This window comes from Sus scrofa, chromosome 5 (assembly GCF_000003025.6).
Source record: "Sus scrofa isolate TJ Tabasco breed Duroc chromosome 5, Sscrofa11.1, whole genome shotgun sequence".
In the NCBI taxonomy this organism is placed as follows: domain Eukaryota; kingdom Metazoa; phylum Chordata; class Mammalia; order Artiodactyla; family Suidae; genus Sus; species Sus scrofa.
Genome location: NC_010447.5, coordinates 86,843,414 through 86,862,052, shown reverse-complemented (window position 1 = coordinate 86,862,052; position 18,639 = coordinate 86,843,414). Strand labels below are relative to the sequence as shown.

The 18,639-nt window shown below is 37.6% G+C and overlaps 1 protein-coding gene across 1 annotated transcript in view; it reads left to right on the top strand.

Annotated features, from left to right (window-relative positions):
- The window catches only part of CFAP54 (cilia and flagella associated protein 54), a 310,179-nt gene that overhangs the window by 240,569 nt on the left and 50,971 nt on the right, over window positions 1-18,639 (top strand). The window contains 1 exon segment of the mRNA XM_021092730.1: window positions 2,593-2,767. Within this exon segment, the coding sequence (XP_020948389.1) occupies window positions 2,593-2,767 (175 nt within the window).

The window sequence follows — 18,639 nt, the reverse complement described above, 5'->3', positions numbered from 1 at the left end:
TCCTGCTAGGTCTCTTGTTCGATGGCTTTCAAAGAATAAATCAAACATATCAAAAGTACTCACTGTATAGCCCATCAATTAGCTTATGAAATCAATCCCACTCACGATTAAATATGATGTTTTTAAGAAGAACTAGGAAAATGAAATGCCTATTTTAATAATGACTTCTGTAACAATTTGTTATTACTAGGCCATCATGTTAAAACACTGTATATATTGAAACAGAAGGTACTTGCTTTTTGTTTCCACCACTTAGTTATTAAATATGAATTATTTGCTAAAATAGTTGTCAGAACCTCTGAAAAGCACTCAGATATGAAAGAAAAAAATGAGAGGAGTTTCAGCAATGGTGCAGTTAGTTAAGGATCCAGTTGCAGTGGCTCAGGTAGTTGCGGAGGCACGAGTTTGATCCCTGGCCTGGTGCAGTGGGTTAAGGATCTGGCGTAGCCACAGCTGTGGCGTAGGCTGTAGCTGTGGCTTGGAATTGATTTCTGACCCAGGAACATCCACATGCCATGGGTGCTGCTAAAAATATATATAAATATATTTTATGTAAATACATATATATATATGTGAGTTTTGTTTTCATTTTTGCTTTTTTTTTTTAGGGCTGCTCTTGCAGCATATGGAGGTTCCCAGGCTAGGGGTTGAGTCAGAGCTACAGCTGCCAGTCTCCACCACAGCCACAGCAACACCAAATCTGAGCCCTGTCTGCAACCAATACCACAGCTCACAGCAATGCTGGATCCTTAACCCACTAAGCGAGGCCAAGGCTAAAACCCACATCCTCATGGATACGAGTCAGATTCATCACCCTGAACCACAACAGGAACTCGGAGAAATTTTTTTGGAGTCAATTACTTACCTGACTTGTTGGGTAAACTGCCTGACATAGCATTAATCTTAATTAAGCACTTTAAAATGATTATTTAATGCTAATAGTCTTATTTATTGTGTATTTTGGGTATGCTTTTGTATCAAGGTGCTAATAAATGAGGATTCTGGCTTATGATATCTTGTGATAGTGGATAGACTTTTTTTCAAAGTTTCACCTTTAATGTTACCTTTCAGTCAAGACATTTTTTTTTTAATCAGTAGATAACTTGAAAGGTGAGTGTATTTATTTCTCTTTTTATTTTATTTTGAAGCCTCACATTGACGGTTTGCTGTTTTATCCTGAATAGGCTCAGAAATGAGAGGTACAAAGTCTTAAGAAACACCAGGAATGTCTTTCTAGCCGTTGACATGTTCTCCTTGGTCATAAAGCCTTGCAATGCCTTAGATGTCAAGAGTCTAGGAAACTGGAACTGCTTTCCAGCTACTAAACGATAATCTTGGGAATAACAAGAAGTTAATTTTGAAAATAGTTTGCACTCTATTGAAGAAAGTCCTTTTTTTAAGCATTGAGATATTATTATCCTCATTATTATCTCTCTGGCTCGATTCTTATTTCATTAACAGCAATCAACAAGTAAATACATTATGAAATCACCAGTACAGCCTACACATTTATGTTTCTTAAAAACTCATGATTTAGGGACCAAGTTCCATCAAATGACCTGGGCTCCCATTCACCAAGGCTGAAACTTACAAACCAGCCCCATTCATTTAAAGAGGAAATGAGAGGAGTTTCTGCTGTGGTGCAGCAGGCTAGGGGTCCTGCATTGTCTCTGCAGTGGCGTGGGTTTGATCCCCAGCCCGGCACAGTGGGTTGAGGATCTGCTGCTGCCACAGCTGTGGCATGGGTCTCAGCTGTGGCTTAGAATTGATCCCTGGCCCAGGAATTTCCATTTGCCATGGGTGCAGCCACAAAAAGATAATAAAGAGGGAGTGAGAGCAATGGATTTTAACCTCTTAGAACAAAAACTGTTTCATTTTGCATTTAGTACTGCAAAAAATGCTATTGGTAAATAGATAATAAATTGTAACCCCACTTCAGTGTATTCACCAGTAAATAAACCAGAAGAAAAGTAGATGTTCTTAGACTGCATGACAACCTTGAGGCGGAAATGACAGCACGGACCTTTTCCCTCTAGATCTTTATTCTTGGATATTTACAAAAGCAGAAAACATTTGTCAAGTCCACTGGATTTTGAAGCGTGATTTTTTCTAGAGAAGAAACTTCTCTGTGTTTTCCAGGGGCTGTTTTAAGACCTACATTCATACAATAAGCTGAGATGATTCCCAGATGTATATTTTTTGTATCTCTATCCTGTATCTCCAGTGTAGTCAATACTGAATGAAAATCGAATGAGTGTTTTTTGTTCGTTCATTTGTTTTTTGTCTTTTTAGGGCCACATCCACAGCATATGGAGGTTCCCAGGCTAGGAGTCGAATCAGAGCTGTAGCTGCCAGCCTACGCCACAGCCACAACCACGGCAATGCGGGATCCGAGCTGCACCTGCGACCTACACCACACCTCATGGCAACACCAGATCCTTAACCCACTGAGCAAAACCTGAGATCCTCGTCCTCATGGATACTAGTCAGGTTCATTAACCACTGAGCCACGATGGGAACTGCAATGGATGTTTTAAATATTGAATAAGTTCATTCCCAGCAATTAAACCTATGCTTTTGTTTCTTCTCCAGTCACGTCATGAAAGTTCTTTATACTCCGATTCATCATTAAAGGTTTTTACCAGCCCATCATACGGAGAGGTGGTATCATCGGTCATGGCAACACAAGCTTTAAACAAAGAACTTTGCTTTCAGTGGTACATTCCTCCCCTGGAAAAACCTCCAAAGGAAACAGAACCTATGGTATGTAGCATAATTAGTATAAGGTAAATCTTACATTTGGATACAAAGTTTAATGAAACCATTATAACTTGAGTAGAGAAAGTCCTCTTATCGTATAGATAGAAATATACAGCAATTTAGAGTCTATATTGCCTAGTAGAATGAATGTAAAAATTACTCAAAAACTTGGGAAAGTCTGATTCATGTTGATGATTTTCCCTTTTCCTGAACTTAAAGTGAAACACTCCAGCGTGTCACTGTTACATATGATGTTTAGTATTTTTTGTAGTTAGTCTTTATCACATTAAGGAAATTTTTCCTGCTGCCACTTTGATAGGAATTTATATTATGAATCTTTTACTATATCTATTAAGATAATGTTTCGATGTGTCATTTAATATGGTGGTTGGTTTTATAATATTAAACTGTCTTGTGTTCCTGAGATAAACTCAAATTGGTCATGATGTGTTAATTTTACTGGATTCAGCTTGTTAATGTTACATATTGGATTTTTGCAACTGTTTTCACGAGTAATATTGGACTATAAAACTTCCTTTTTATGCAGTCCTTATCAGATATTTTCTCTATGAGGCTTTTGCTAGACTCATAAAATGCATTGATAAATGTAATCATGTTTTTCTGTTCTGTGATGAAATTTGTGTAGGTCTGGCATAACTTTTTTTCCTCAAGTATTTGGCTACAAGTGCATCAGTAAAATGCTTGTGTTTTCATGGTGAAATAACGTAAGACTAGTGATGTAATTCTCGGTAGGTACAGGCCATCTTTAAGCAATAGTGCGAATATACTGGCTAACAGAGCTGGCATCAGTCCTGATTGGGCTAATGTCTCTTCAAATGGTTGGTGCCTGTGTCAAAGCAAGTTTTAAGTATTTTATGTATCACCCCTGTTTATGGAACAGTGGGGTTTTCTATTTCTTCTTGAGTCAGTTTTGCCTAAGTTGCTTTTTTCCAGGAATTTCTCCATTTCGTTTAAAGTTTCTCTCATATTTTTAATCTATCTGAGGTATTTATAGTGAAGTACCCCTTTTCACGCCTTGTATTTGTTATTTGTGCATTTTTTTCTTGGCCGCGGTCACCAAGGTTTCTTCTGTCGTGCGTGCATGTGTGTGTGTGTATTCCTAATTGTTGACCTCTTGAGATAGATGTTTAACTCAATATTTACTTCTTTTTTTCCCCTGATATTTGCAATTTAAGGCTGTAAACTTCTCTCTAAACATTGATTTGGTTTTGTCCCACAATTTTCACTGTAGTATTGCCATCATCTTTTGCTTACAATAACTTTTTAAATTTCCATTACGATTTTTTCTTTGACTTAAGGGTCATTTCAACCTGTGTGTTTTTTTTTTTTTAACTACAAACTATATAAAGTTTACATAGTTATGTTCTGTTGTTTACTCCTAGATTGTGTTGTTCTGTGGTAATAACAAATGCTGTGTATGAGTGATATTGGTTGGAACTTGCTCTTTTTATCCAGGAAAGTGTTTATTGTATAACCACTCCGTTGCTCTTAAAGAGAATGTGCTCTCTTCAGTTGTTGAGGCAGCGTTCAGATATGTCCAGTAGGTCAGTTTGTGTCGTTTTGTTCAGATATTCTATATTCTCGCGGATGTTTCTATTTTTGCTTGCCTTTTTATTTTTTTAAATCAATTATGGTTGACTCTTGAGCAACACAGGAGTCAGGGTGCTGACCTTCTACATGATGGAAAATCTATGTGTGACTTCATAGTTGGTGCTCCACATCCACGTCTGTGGATTCCACCAACTGTGGATTGTATGGTGAAACAGAAAGTATTTATCGAAAAAATTCTCCTAGAGTAGGACATGTGCGGTTCAAACCCATGTTGTTCAAGGGTCAACTATACTAAGATTTGAGCATTCAAATCTCTAAGATTGTTATTTTTTTTTCTTCTTATAGTTCTGTCAAATTTTGCTTTGTATAATCAGGGGCTTTGTTCTTAGGTATAATCAGATTGCTAAGTATTGTGACTTCCTGATGAATTCAGTATGTTGTCATTTTGAAGTGACTTCTAACATTTTCATAATAATGCTTCTTCCCTCACAAAGGCTGCTGTGTTTGATATTACTAGAGGAAAATGACTTTCCTGTGGTTATTTTCATAATATTTCTTTTTCCAACATTTTGCTTTGGTGTACTTATGTTTTAATTGTATTTTTTATTAAAGGTATACACTTGAATATTTTAAAACACAACCTGACATTACTGTATTTTGACTGACGTTAATCCATTTACACTTAATGTAAATACTAACATATTTGGTTTTAAATGTATGATATTATTTTGTGTTTCTACTTGTCTTAGATTTTCTGTTTTCTCAGATTTTCTGTCTTTCTCCCTTCTTTTGGATTAGTTTCAATTATTTTTCCTCTCTGAATTTTGAAATTGTGCACTCTTTTTCAGTGCTTTTAGTGATTGCCCTCAGGACAACTATATATACTTACCAAAATCTAAAATTAATGAATATCTTTATTCCTCTAATGACTTATGTGATATTGAACATTTTCTTTTTTAACCCAAAATAGTTATTTTAATTGTTTTATAAAAGTTATTTTTGGAGTTCCCATCATGGCTCAGCAATAACAAACCTGACTAGTATCCATGAGGATGCTGTTTCAATCCCTGGCCTTGCTCAGTGGGAAAGGACCTGACATTCGGTGATGTGTGGTGTAGGTCGCAAATGCAGCTCAGATCCAGCATTGCTGTGGCTGTGGTGCTGTGGCTCTGGCAGCTGCAGCTCTGATCTGACCCCTAGCCTGGGAACTTCCACATGCCATGGGTGCAGCCCTAAAAAGACAAAAAAAAGTTATTTTCCTTTAGAATTTTCTACATACTCCCCATTCACTTTGTTTTCTATGCCCTCTCTTGCATTTTAGACATTTCACTTAGCATCACTTCTTTCTGTTGAAGTGCATATTTTGGAATTTCTTTTGGTGAGCATCTTCTGGAGGCAGACACTCTCAATTTTTTTTTTGCATGATAAAATTGTTTTACATTTATTTGTGATATAAATTTTTATGGAGTAGAGAATACAGGATTGGAAAATATTTTCTTTAAGTAGATTGAAAATGTCATCTATTCATTTCCATTGTTGCTGTTGTGAGTTGAACTGATGTTGCTTTAAAAATATTCTAATCTCAGGAGTTCCTATGGTGGCTCACTGGTAATGATCCTGACTAGCATCCATGAGGAAGCAGGTTCAGCCCCTGGCCTTGCTTAGTGGGTTAAGGATCAAGCATTGTGTGAGCTGTGGTGTAGATCACAGATGCAGCTTGGATCCCAGCATTGCTGTGGCTGTGGTGTATGCTGACAGCTACAGCTCTGATTTGACCTCTTAGCCTGGGAACTTCCATATGACGCCAGTTTGCCCCCACCCCAAAATTCTGACCTCTTTCACGAGCCACTTTTGAGACCTTCTCTTTGCACAGTTTTACTGGAAATGGTTTTCTTTTTATTTATTTTGCTTACATTAGTGTAATGGTTAAGAGCCCAGACTCTAGAACCCTTGGAATTGAGCAAATCAGACTACCTGGTTCAAATCCCAGCTCTGTCTTTGTGATCTTCAGTAGATTAGTTAACTTTTCTATATCATGGTTTTACCCTTATCTGTAACTAGAAATAGTCATATAAACTCTTAAATAGTTGTCATTTATTTTTTTTATTAGACCATGTTTGATTGACAGTGTTGTGCCAATTTCTTCTGTACAGCAAAGTGACAAATATATACACACACTCATGTATATATACACACACACACATTCCTTTTTCTTATATTATCTTTCATCATTATCTATCTCAAGAGATTGGATATAGTTCCCTGTGCTATACAGTAGGACCTCATTGCTTAACCATTCTAAATGTAATAATTTATATCTACTAACCCCAAACTCCCAGTCCATCCTACTCTCTCCCCTGACTCTCTTTGGCAGCCGTAAGTCTGTTCTCCATGTCTGTGAGTCTGTTTCTGTTTGTAGATAGGTTCATTTGTGCCATATTTTAGATTCCACAAATCAGTGATATTCTATGGTATTTGTCTTTCTCTTTCTGACTTACTTCACTTAGTATGAGAATCCCTAGTTGCATCCACATCATTGCAAATGGTGTTAATTGATTCTTTTTATGGCTGTGTAGTATTCCACTGTATATAGGTACCACATCTTTTAATCCATTCATTTGTTGATGGATATTTATGTTGTTTCCATGTCTTGGCTATTGTGAATAGTGCTGCTATGAACATAGGGGTGCATGTATCTTTTTGAACTATAATTTTGTACAGATATATGCCCAGGAGTGGTTTTGCTGGGTCATATGGTAGTTCTATATTTAGTTTTCTGAGGAACCTCCATACTGTTCTCCATAGTGGTTGTACCAATTTACATTCCCATCAAGAGTGTAGGAGGGTTCCTTTTTCTCCACACATTCTTCTAGATTTATTAATTATGGCCATCCTGACCGGTGTGAGGTAGTATCTCATTGTGGTTTTGATTTGCATTTCTCCAATAATTAGTGATATTGAGCATCTTTTCATGTGCCTACTGGTCATCGTTATGACTTCTTTGGAGAAATGTCTATTTAAGTTGTCTGCCCACTTTTCAATTTGTTTGTTTTTTATTGTTGTTGAACTGTATGAGTTTTCTGTATATTTTGGAGATTAAGTCCTTTCATTTATTGTTATTAGTAGTATATGAAGTGATTTTTACATTATTATTCTGTTTCAAAATTTAATAACAAAAGAAGTGAGAAAAAAACCTACTACATGGAGACTAAACAACATGTTACTAAAAAACCAGTGGGTCAATGAGGAAATCAAGAAGGAAATTAAAAAATGCCTCAAGACAAATAATAATGAAGACACAACCACTCAAAATCTATGGGATACTGCAAAAGCAGTGCTCAGAGGGAAGTTCCTAGCAATATAGGCCTTCCTCAAGAAGAAAAATCTCAAATCGGCAACTTAACCCACCACCTGAATGAATTAGAAAAAGAAGAACAAGCAAAACCTAAAGTCAAAAGAAGGAAGGAAATCATAAAGATCAAAGAGGAAATCAATAAAATAGAGATTCAAAAAACAATAGACAAAATCAATCAAACCAAGAGCTAGTTCTTTGAAAAGGAAAACAAAATAGACAAATCTCTGGCTAGGCTCACCAAGAAGAGGAGAGAAAAAACCCAAATAAACAAAATGAGAAATGAAAAAGAGAAATCACAATGCATACAACAGAAATACAAAACACGATGAGAGAATACTATCTACAATTATATGCCAACAAATTCACAACCTAGAAGAAATGGACATCTTTCTAGAGACCTACAGCCTGCCAAAACTGAATCGAGAAGAAATAGACCAACTGAACAGACCAATCACTAAAAATGAAATTGAATATGTCATAGAAATACCCCCTAAAAATAAAAGTCCAGGACCAGATGGCTTCATAGCAGAATTCTACCAAACATACAAAGAGGAACTTAAACCCATCCTCCTTAAACTTTTTCAAAAGGTTGAAGAAGAAGGAACAGACCCAAAGACATTCTATGATGCCACCATCACCCTAATTCCAAAACCAGACAAAGATACCACCAAAAAAGAAAACTATCAGCCAATATCTTTGATGAATATAGATACAAAAATTCTCAACAAAATTTTAGCCAACCAAATCCAACAACATATCAAAAAGATCATACACCACGACCAGGTGGGATTCATCCCAGGTTCACAAGGATGGTTCAACATACGTAAATCAATCAACATCATACACCACATTAACAAAAGAAAAGTCAAAAACCACATGATCATCTCAGTAGATGCAGAAAAAGCATTTAACAAAGTCCAACATCCCTTCATGATAAAAACTCTTACCAAAGTGGGTACAGAGGGAACATTCCTTAACATAATCAAAGCCATTTATGACAAACCCACAGAAAATATAATACTTAATGGAGAAAAGCTAAAAGCCTTCCCTTGAAAATCTGGAACAGAAAAACTGTCACTGTATGCAGACGACATGATACTATATATAGAAAACCCTAAGGACTCAACCCAAAAACTACTTGAACTGAACAACAGATTCAGCAAGGTAGCAAGATATAAGATTAACATTCAGAAATGAGTCGCATTTCTGTATACTAACAATGAAATATTAGAAAAGGAATACAGAAATACAATACCTTTTAAAATTGCACCCCCAAAAAATCAAATTCCTGGGAATGCACCTGACCAAGGAGGTAAAGGACTTATATGCTGAGAACTATAAAACATTAATCAAGAAAATTTAAAAAGATGTAGAGAAATGGAAAGATATTCCATACTCCTGGGTTGGAAAAATTACTTATCAGAAAAATGGCCACACTACCCAAAGCAATCTACAGATTCAATGCAATTCCTATCAAATTACCCAGGACATTTTTCACAGAACTAGAACAAACAATCCAAAAATTTATATGGAACCATAAAAGACCCAGAATTGCCAGAGCAATTCTGAGGAACAAGAACCAAACAGGAGACATAACTCTCCCAGACTTCAGGCAATATTACAAAGCAACAATAATCCAGACAGTCTGGTACTGGTACCAAAACAGACAGACAGACCAATGGAACAGTATAGAGAACGCAGAAATAAACCCAGACACCTATGGTCAATTAATCTCCAATGAAGGAGGCAAGAACATAAAATGGGAAAAAGACAGTCTATTCAGCAAGTATTGCGGGGAAACTGGACAGCTGCATGCAAATCAGTGAAACTAGAACACACCCTCACACCATGCACGAAAATAAACTCAAAATGGCTGAAAGACTTAAATATAAGACAAGACACCAACAAACTCCTGGAAGAGAACATAGGCAAAACATTCTCTGATGTCAACCTTGCAAATGTTTGCTCAGGTCATTCTCCCAAGGCAACAGAAATAAAAGCAAAAATAAACCAATAGGGCCTAATCAAACTGACAGGCTTTCGCACAGCAAAGGAAACCAAAAAGAAAGCAAAAAGACAACTTACGGAATGGGAGAAAATAGTTTCAAATGCAACTGACAAGGGCCTAATCTCTAAAATACACAAGCAACTTATACAACTCAACAGCAAAAAAGCCAACAAGAAGATATACAGATGTCCAGCAAGCACTTGAAACAATGCTCAATATCACTGGTTACTAGAGAAATGCAAATCAAAACTACCATGAGATACCACCTCACACCAGTCAGAATGGCTATCATTAATAAGTCCACAAATAACAAATGCTAGAGGGGGTCTGGAGAAAAGGGATGCCTCCTCAACTGTTGGTAGGAATGTAAGCTGGTACAACCACTATGGAGAACGGTATGGAGGTGCCTTAGAAAACTATACATAGAACTACCCTATGACCCAGCAGTCCCACTCTTGTGTATATATCCGGACAAAACTTTGCTTAAAAAAGACACATGTGCCTGCGTGTTCATTGCAGTACTATTCACAATAGCCAAGACATGGAATCAACCCAAATGTCCACTGATAGATGATTGGTTCAGGAAGATGTGGTATATATACACCATGGAATACTACTCTGCCATAAAAAAGAATGACATAATGTCATTTGTAGCAACATGGATGGAACTAGAGACTCTCATCCTGAGTGAAGTAAGTCAGAAAGAGAAAGACAAATACCATATGGTATCACTTATATCTGGAATCTAATATACAGGACAAATGAACCTTTCCACAGAAAAGAAAATCATGGACTTGGAGAACAGATTTGTGGTTGCCGGGGGGGAAGGGGAGGGAGTGGGAGGGACTGGGAGCTTGGGGTAAATAGATGCAGAATGTTGCCTTCAGGATGGATTAGCAATGGGATCCTGCTGTGTAGCACTGGGAAGTCTGTGTAGTCAATTACGATGGAACATGTAACGTGAGAAAAAGAATGTTTACATGTATGTGTAACTGTGTCACCATGCTGTACAAAGAAAAAAATATATAAATAAATGATTTTTAAAAATAAAACAAACCAAAAAATAGAAACAAAAAAAAATTTAATAACATCAAATAGGTAGTACACTTGGTAGGAATTATTTTAAAGCACCTTTTAAAGTTTACCAACAATATCTTCTTTAGATACCCTAGCTGCCAACAGTATACAGAAAAGAGAGTAGACTGTACCTAACCAGCAAATTAAAGTGCACAGCAGAAAAAAATTTAGTTTTGTCTCTAAATGTTTACAAATTTCTATCACATACATAACTCCTTATTTTAATGCTTAATATCTTTCTCTGACTCTGTTTATTCATATCTGTGTTCATATGCATGCATAGCCATTGCAATAGGGCTAGTTGGAGAGGATTTGGGGATATTTGGGAGCAGTTCAATATGGGCCTGAACTCTTGGAGAAAGAACAAAGATTCATATTATGGGAGAGTTTTGAAGAGGGGTCAAGCTTTTAAGAAAAATAGGACAGTTGGTCACTAGCCTTTTGCAGAGGAACCTGCCACTCTAGCATTCTTTTGATTATGGCTCTAAGAAGAGCCTCAGGCTTCTTCCCATAAAACATTTGCCATATGGTTTTGCCCTGTTCAGCACTTTTTATCTGGTTGGGTTTTTTGTTGTTTTTGTATGTTTGTTTGCTTGTTTGCCCCCTGCAGTGGTCTGCTGCTGCACTCCCCAGCTCTTGAGTGCTATTCCCTCTAGCTGTGCCTCTGATAGCTTCTGCTCCTCCTTAATTCATGTGACCTGTGTCAGATGGTGAAACCCCCGGGCCCGCCTCTGCTCTCAAGCATCTTCTCCCAACTAACTGCCCATTCATTCTGCTCCCTCCGGGTGGCAACCTGCTGCTCACTCTTGGTCAATTATACATCCCTCCTACTCATACGAAAAAGAGAAAATTGAACGGATCACTCCCCAGAAACACTTAAAGTTATTTCTCACATTTTGAAACTACTCTCCTTCCCACCCTTTCCAAGTCAAATCCTTGCCAGACACTCCCTATATATTTAAAAATAATAAATCCATGGTCTCTTTGGGGGAATTTAGTGCAGTCGTTTTCAAATTGCAATTTCAAGAATAGTCATAGGTCATGCAGTCAGCATGGTGGGTCAGGAGTAGTATTTTTTACAAAGAAACTAAATATAAGAAGGTAATATCAGAATGCATCACATAGAGTAAGTGAAAATGTGTTTTCTGAAACTTTTGTTTCATGATAGATACTGTTAAAAAGAAGCTTTCTTAGATAGATTGACATTCAGCACATGTCAGAATTTGTTTACTTGCTGGCAAGAAAACCAGCAGAGTGATGAAAGAGTGTTCCATTCAGAAAGGGTATGGAAATAGAAGAATTGCACCGTTGAGAAGCAGAATGTTTACCCAACCAGTTAAAAAAATGAGGAACAAAGCATAAAGTTTGTTCCACAAGGTCATAGAGATATCACATCCCTATCAGTCTAAGGCAGGATGATCTGGGAAGTTAATGCTAGGACTGCATCTGTGGCTGATAATTAGAATAACAAGGTTTCATGCATCAACAATCATGTCTGACAATTAGCGTGGACACATGAACTGGTGTCAGGCAGAGATCAGAAGCAGCGCACCATCTAACAAATTCTGACTTAAACAGGTTGCTTGAGTGATTTTGGTAAGCCGTAAGCAGAGACAGAGAACACACGGTTTTCCTATTTCTTAGTTCAGGGACAATTTTTCCCTTTAACAGTAAGTATGTATGTATCAAGTCATGATAAAACATGCAGTTGCTGCCATGAAATCACAGTTTTCAAAACATCAGGAAACACTGACTCGGGAGGGCTGGGTCTTCTCAGAACTAAGAGTCCACCTTTTCAGAAGATAACAGTGACATTTGCTTGATGATTTAAACAGTCATATATTTGAGCATTCATCTGTTCCTTATTTTACTCCTTTAGTGTAGAGTTAAATGTTGGAAAAACTGGCTGAAGCTCATGAAACCTAAGATAATAGCAAAAATGAACACCTACCTAGAGCTCAGTGTGTTCCATGTATCTTATTTCATTCACTTCATGACTCTATGAAGTAGGTGTAGCCATCCCTCAGTATCCACAGGGGATCGTTCGGGATCCCCTCCGATACCAAAATGCGCGGGAGCTCAAGACCCTTGTGTGAAATGGCATAGTATTTGCAGTTAAGCTATGCACATTCTCCTGTATACCTTAAATCACATCCCCATTACTTATAATATCCAATACAGTGTAAATGTTATGTAGATAGTTGCCAGCACATGGCAAATTCAAGTTTTGCTTTTTGGAACTTTCTGAATTTTTAGAAACATCTTTTGATTCACGGTTTGTTGAATCTGCAGATGCAGAACAGATGGCTACAAAGGGCTGGGTATTGTAATTTGTCCCATTTTATGAAGGAGGAAACTGAGACACCGGATGGAGGGATGCTAGCTGGCAAGGAGTCGGGATAGGAGCAATCTGTCTCCAAGTCAGCACACCAGGGTACGGTGTTATGTTGTGTCCTCAGTTGATAGTCCTGGTTGAGGGCCCTTCCAAACTCTAGGTAAGATGGTAGTGAGTAGTGAAATTAATACCTGACTTGGAGCTTTGGAATTTTCAGGGACCTAGATGGTCACTGAATAACTGTGCAAGTTAACATCATATGATTCACCTTCTCAGGTCACTTCGGTTTACCCATTGCACCGAATCAGAAATGCCAGTAGCAACTAAAGGATGCCAGTGACAGCAAAGGAGAAATCTGAGGACTGGGGATTTGGAGATAAAAATGTTTAGATAATTCAAAGGGCTATATTTATTTTCATGATATGATACTTTATAACTTGGAAAAATTTAACTTCTTAAGTATAGGTGGTAGAAATTATATTCCCCTATTTAACAAAATTACCTTTAGTAGAATGTACTAGAACCCCATCACGTTATCCCCTGGAACATCTTTACAAACTAAATATCTTTTCAACAATTTCAGTATCTGCAAAGGACGGATACTAAAGATGCTGCCAGGGGGAGTTCCCGTCGTGGCGCAGTGGTTAACGAATCCGACTAGGAACCATGAGGTTGCGGGTTCGGTCCCTGCCCTGGCTCATTGGGTCAACGATCCGGCGTTGCTGTGAGCTGTGGTGTAGGTTGCCGATGCATCTCGGATCCCGCGTTGCTGTGGCTCTGGTGTGGGCCGGTGGCTACAGCTCCGATTGGACCCCTAGCCTGGGAACCTCCATATGCCGTGGGAGCGGCCCAAGAAATAGCAAAAAAAAAAAAAAAAAAAAAAAAAAAGATGCTGCCAGGGACTATCATTTTAATGAGCTTCCCAGATACTGACATTAAAAATAGTTGTAAAGAATGGCTAAGTTAGCACTATTCACAATAGCCAGGACATGGAAACAATCCAAATGTCCATCGACAGAGGATTGGATTCGGAAGATGTGGTATATATACACGATGGAATACTACTCAGCCATAAAAAAGGATGACATCATGCCATTTGCAGCAACATGGATGGAACTAGAGAATCTCATACTGAGTGAAATGAGCCAGAAAGACAAAAACAAATACCATATGATATCACTTATAACTGGAATCTAATATCCAGCACAAATGAACATCTCCTCAGAAAAGAAAATCATGGACTTGGAGAAGAGACTTGTGGTTGCCTGATGGGAGGGGGAGGGAGTGGGAGGGATCGGGAGCTTGGGCTTATCAGTCACAACCTAGAATAGATTTACAAGGAGATCCCGCTGAATAGCATTGAGAACTATGTCTAGATACTCATGTTGCAACAGAAGAAATGGTGGGGGAAAAACTGTAATTGTAATGTATACATGTAAGGATAACCTGACCCCCTTGCTGTACAGTGGGAAAATAAAATTTAAAAAAAAAAAAAAAAAGAATGGCTAAGTTAAGTCAGAGAGACGTAGGACTTCAGCTTAGCTTTAAAGAGATATAACTGTGACCAAAGGTTTGATGGTTCACATTTATCTCAAGATTATACCTTAGGAACGTTAGCTTTAACCTACTTCATATTCTTGCTAGATTTAGCATCCAGGGTTCCCAGTAGGATGCTTTGGATTGCAAGTCAGCCCCTCTGAGGTTCAGAATGAGACTTCAATTGTGTTTGTACCTTGATCAGGCTCAAGGAAGACAACTCAGAGCCAGCAGGGCAGAGCGGCAGTAAAGCATCAGTTGCTGGCCCTTCTTTTGGCCTGTGAGACCTGAGCTGGAAGAAAGCAAACAACTTCAAAGGCCGTTTTACTGAGGGCAGCTAGACAGTCCAAGGCATGTTCTTCAGAGGCCACAGAACCTGTAGGCAGACAAGCATGATCAAATGGAAGAAGTCTGATCTAGCAAAGCACTAAAAAGCACGACTCCATCTGGCAAGTGAAAACACAAATTTGGTTAGAATTGAAATAGTTCTTGAAGATAAGTTTATTCAGAGGTCCATCAAGTCTGGGAACAAAAAAATATGAAGCCAGTGCTCTTTTCCGGAGGTCTTTATACCCCTAAGAGACTCTGTCCAGTCACTTATGATGGAACATGTAATGTGAGAAAAAAGAATGTATACATGTATGTGTAACTGTATGCTGTACAGTAGAAAATATATATATATATATAAATGATAAAAAAATTTTTAAAAAGATAAAAAGGAAAAAAAAGAAGAAGAGCAAGACTCTATTTCAGGGTCCCAAGCAAGCAGGCTGTGCGTTCAAGACAAGTTCAGGCCTGATAGGATGCGAAGGATGAGTTAGGGTTCCTGGGAAAAAAAAATACCAAGTCCTAATAAAAGCAGGAGCCCAATGTTATCAACTTGGAAGTGAGGGAATCTGTAACTCAGAGACCATTCTTCTTTCACCATTCCTGGGCTGACAAGATAAATTTTTTCTTTTTTTAAAAAATTGAAGTATAATTGATTTACAATAGTATATTAGTTTCGGGTACATAACATAATGATTCCATATTTTTATACATTACAAAATGATCACCATGAAAGGTCTAGTCATCATCTGTCACTTACAAGGGTGTTACAAGGTTGACTATATTCCCTATGTTGTATCATCCCTGTGACTGATTTATTTTGTAAATTTATTTCACTCATCTCCCAAAACCTCTCTCTTCTGGCATCTGTCTTATCTATGGGTCTGTTTCTATTTTGTTATATTTGATCTTTTTATTCTTTTTTAGATACCTGCATAGGTGAAATCACATGGTATTTGTCTTGCTCTGTCTGACATTTCACTTAGCATAATACCCTATAATTCTATCCATATTGTCCCAGATGGCAAGATCTCATTCTTTTTTCATGACTAATAGTTCATTGGTATATTTTTTAAGATTTTAAGTTTTTCCATTATAGTTGATTTTACAGTATTCTGTCAATTGCTACTGTACAGCAAAATGACCCCATACATGTGTGTGTGTGTGTATGTCTGTATATATATATGTATTCTTTTTCTCACATTATCCTCCATCATGTTCCGTCAAGTGACTAGAAAGAGTTCCCTACGCTATACAGCAGGACCTCATTGCTTATCCACTCCAAGGCAAAATTTTGCATCTAATAACACCAGAATCCCAATCCATCCAACTCCCTCCCCTGCTTCCTACTGCCCGGCAACCGCAAGTCTGTTCTCCAAGTCCATGAGTTTCTTTCTTTCCTGTAGAAAGGTTCATTTGTGCCATTTATTGGATTCCAGATATAAATGATATCATATGGTATGTGTCTTCCTCTTTCTGACTTACCTCACTTAGTATGAGAGTCTCTAGTTCCAACCATGCTGCTGCAAATGGCACTTTTTTTCTTTTTTATGGCTGAGTAGTATTCTATTGTGTAAATATATATTACATCTTCTTAATCCATTCATCTGTCAATGGACATTTAGGTTGTCTCCATGTCTTGACTATTGTGAATAGTGCTGCAGTGAACATAGGGATGAATGTATCTTTTTCAATGAAAGTTTTGTCCGGATATATTCCCAAGAGTGGGATTGCTGGATCATGTGGTAGTTCTATATTTTGTTTTCTGAGGTACCTCCATACTGTTTTCCATAGTGGCTGTACCAGCTTACATTCCCACCAAGAGTGCAGGAGGGTTCCCTTTTCTCCATACCCTCTCCAGCATTTGTTATTTATTGACTTGTTAATGATGGCCATTCTGACTGGTGTGAAGTGATACGTCATAGTAGTTTTGATTTGCATTTCTCTAATAATTAGTGATGTTGAGCATTTTTTCATGTGCCTATTAGCCATTTGTATATCCTCTTTGGAGAAATATCTATTCAGCTCTTGCCTATTTTTCAATTGGGTCGTTGGTTTTTATTTTTTCATTGAGTTGTGTAAGATCTTGGTATATTTTAGTGATTAAGCCCTTGTCAGTTGCATCATTTGAAACTATTTTCTCCCATTCTGTAAGTTGTCTTTCTGTTTTCTTTTTGGTTTCCTTTGCTGTACAAAAGCTTGTCAGTTTGTTTAGGTCCTTTGGGCTTACTTTTGTTTTCATTTCTGTTGCTTTGGGAGACTGACCTAAGAAAATATTTGTAAGGTTGTTGTCAGAGAATGTTTTGCCTATGTTCTCTTCTAGGATGGTGTCTTATGTTTAAGTCTTTAAGCCATTTTGAGTTTATTTTTGTGTATGGTGTGAGGGTATGGTCTAGTTTTCATTGACTTACATGCAGCTGTCCAGTTTTCCCAGCACCACTTGCTAAAAAACAACTTTTTCTCATTTTATAATCTTGCCTCCTTTGTCAAAGATTAATTGACCATAGGTGTCTGGGTTTATTTCTGCGTTCTCTATTCTGTTCCATTGGTCTGTATGTCTGTTTTGGTATTAGTACCACACTGTCTTGATGACTGTGACTTTGTAATATTGCCTGAAGTCTGGGAGAGTTACGCCTCCTGCTTGGTTCTTGTTCCTCAGAATTGCTCTGGCAATTCTGGGTCTTTTATGGTTCCATATAAATTTTTGGATTGTTTGTTCTAGTTCTGTGAAAAATGTCCTGGGTAATTTGATAGGAATTGCATTGAATCTGTAGATTGCTTTGGGTCGTGTGGCCATTTTTCTGATATTAATTTTTCCAACCCAGGAGTATGGAATATCTTTCCATTTGTTTGAATCCTCTTTAATTTCCTTGATTAATGTTTTATAGTTCTCAGCATATATCTTTCACCTCTTTAGTCAGGTTTATTCCTGGATATTTAATTGTTTAATCTCCATGTTGTCAGTTTTTTCTTATTTCTTTTCCTATGGTTGATTTCTAGTTTCATGCCATTTTGGTCAGAGAAGATACTTGAAATAATTTCTATACTCTTAAGTTTGTTGACATTAGTTTTGTGCCCCGGTATGTAAATCCTTGAGAATGTTCCATGTCCACTTGAAAAAAAAAGTATATTTTGATTTTTTTGGATGTAATGTTCTGAAAATGTTAATTAAGCCTAACTTTTCTATTGTGTCATTTAGGATCTCTGTTGCCTTACTGATTTTGTCTAGAGGATCTGTCCATTGATGTGAGCGGGGTGGTGAAGTCTCCTACTATTAATGTATTCCCATTAATTTCTGTATTTAGGTATATTCTTTTTGAAATAGTGTTTTTTCAAGAAGTGGAATTGTTGGATCATATGGTGGTTCTATTTATATTTTTCTTGGGGGGGGGGTCATTTTTGGCCACCCCACAGCATATGGAGCTCTAGGGCCAGGGATCAGATTAGAACCACAGTCTCAACCTAAATCTCAGCTGTGGCAACACAAGATCTCTAACCCATTGTGCTAGGTTGGAGATCGGACCTGCATCCCAGTGGCTCCCAAGATGCCACCACAGCGGGAGCTCCTATTCATACATTTTGAGGAACCTCCATACTGTTTTCTATAGCAGCTGCACCAATTTACATTTCTACCAGCAGTGTATAGGGTTCCTTTTTCTCCCCATCCTC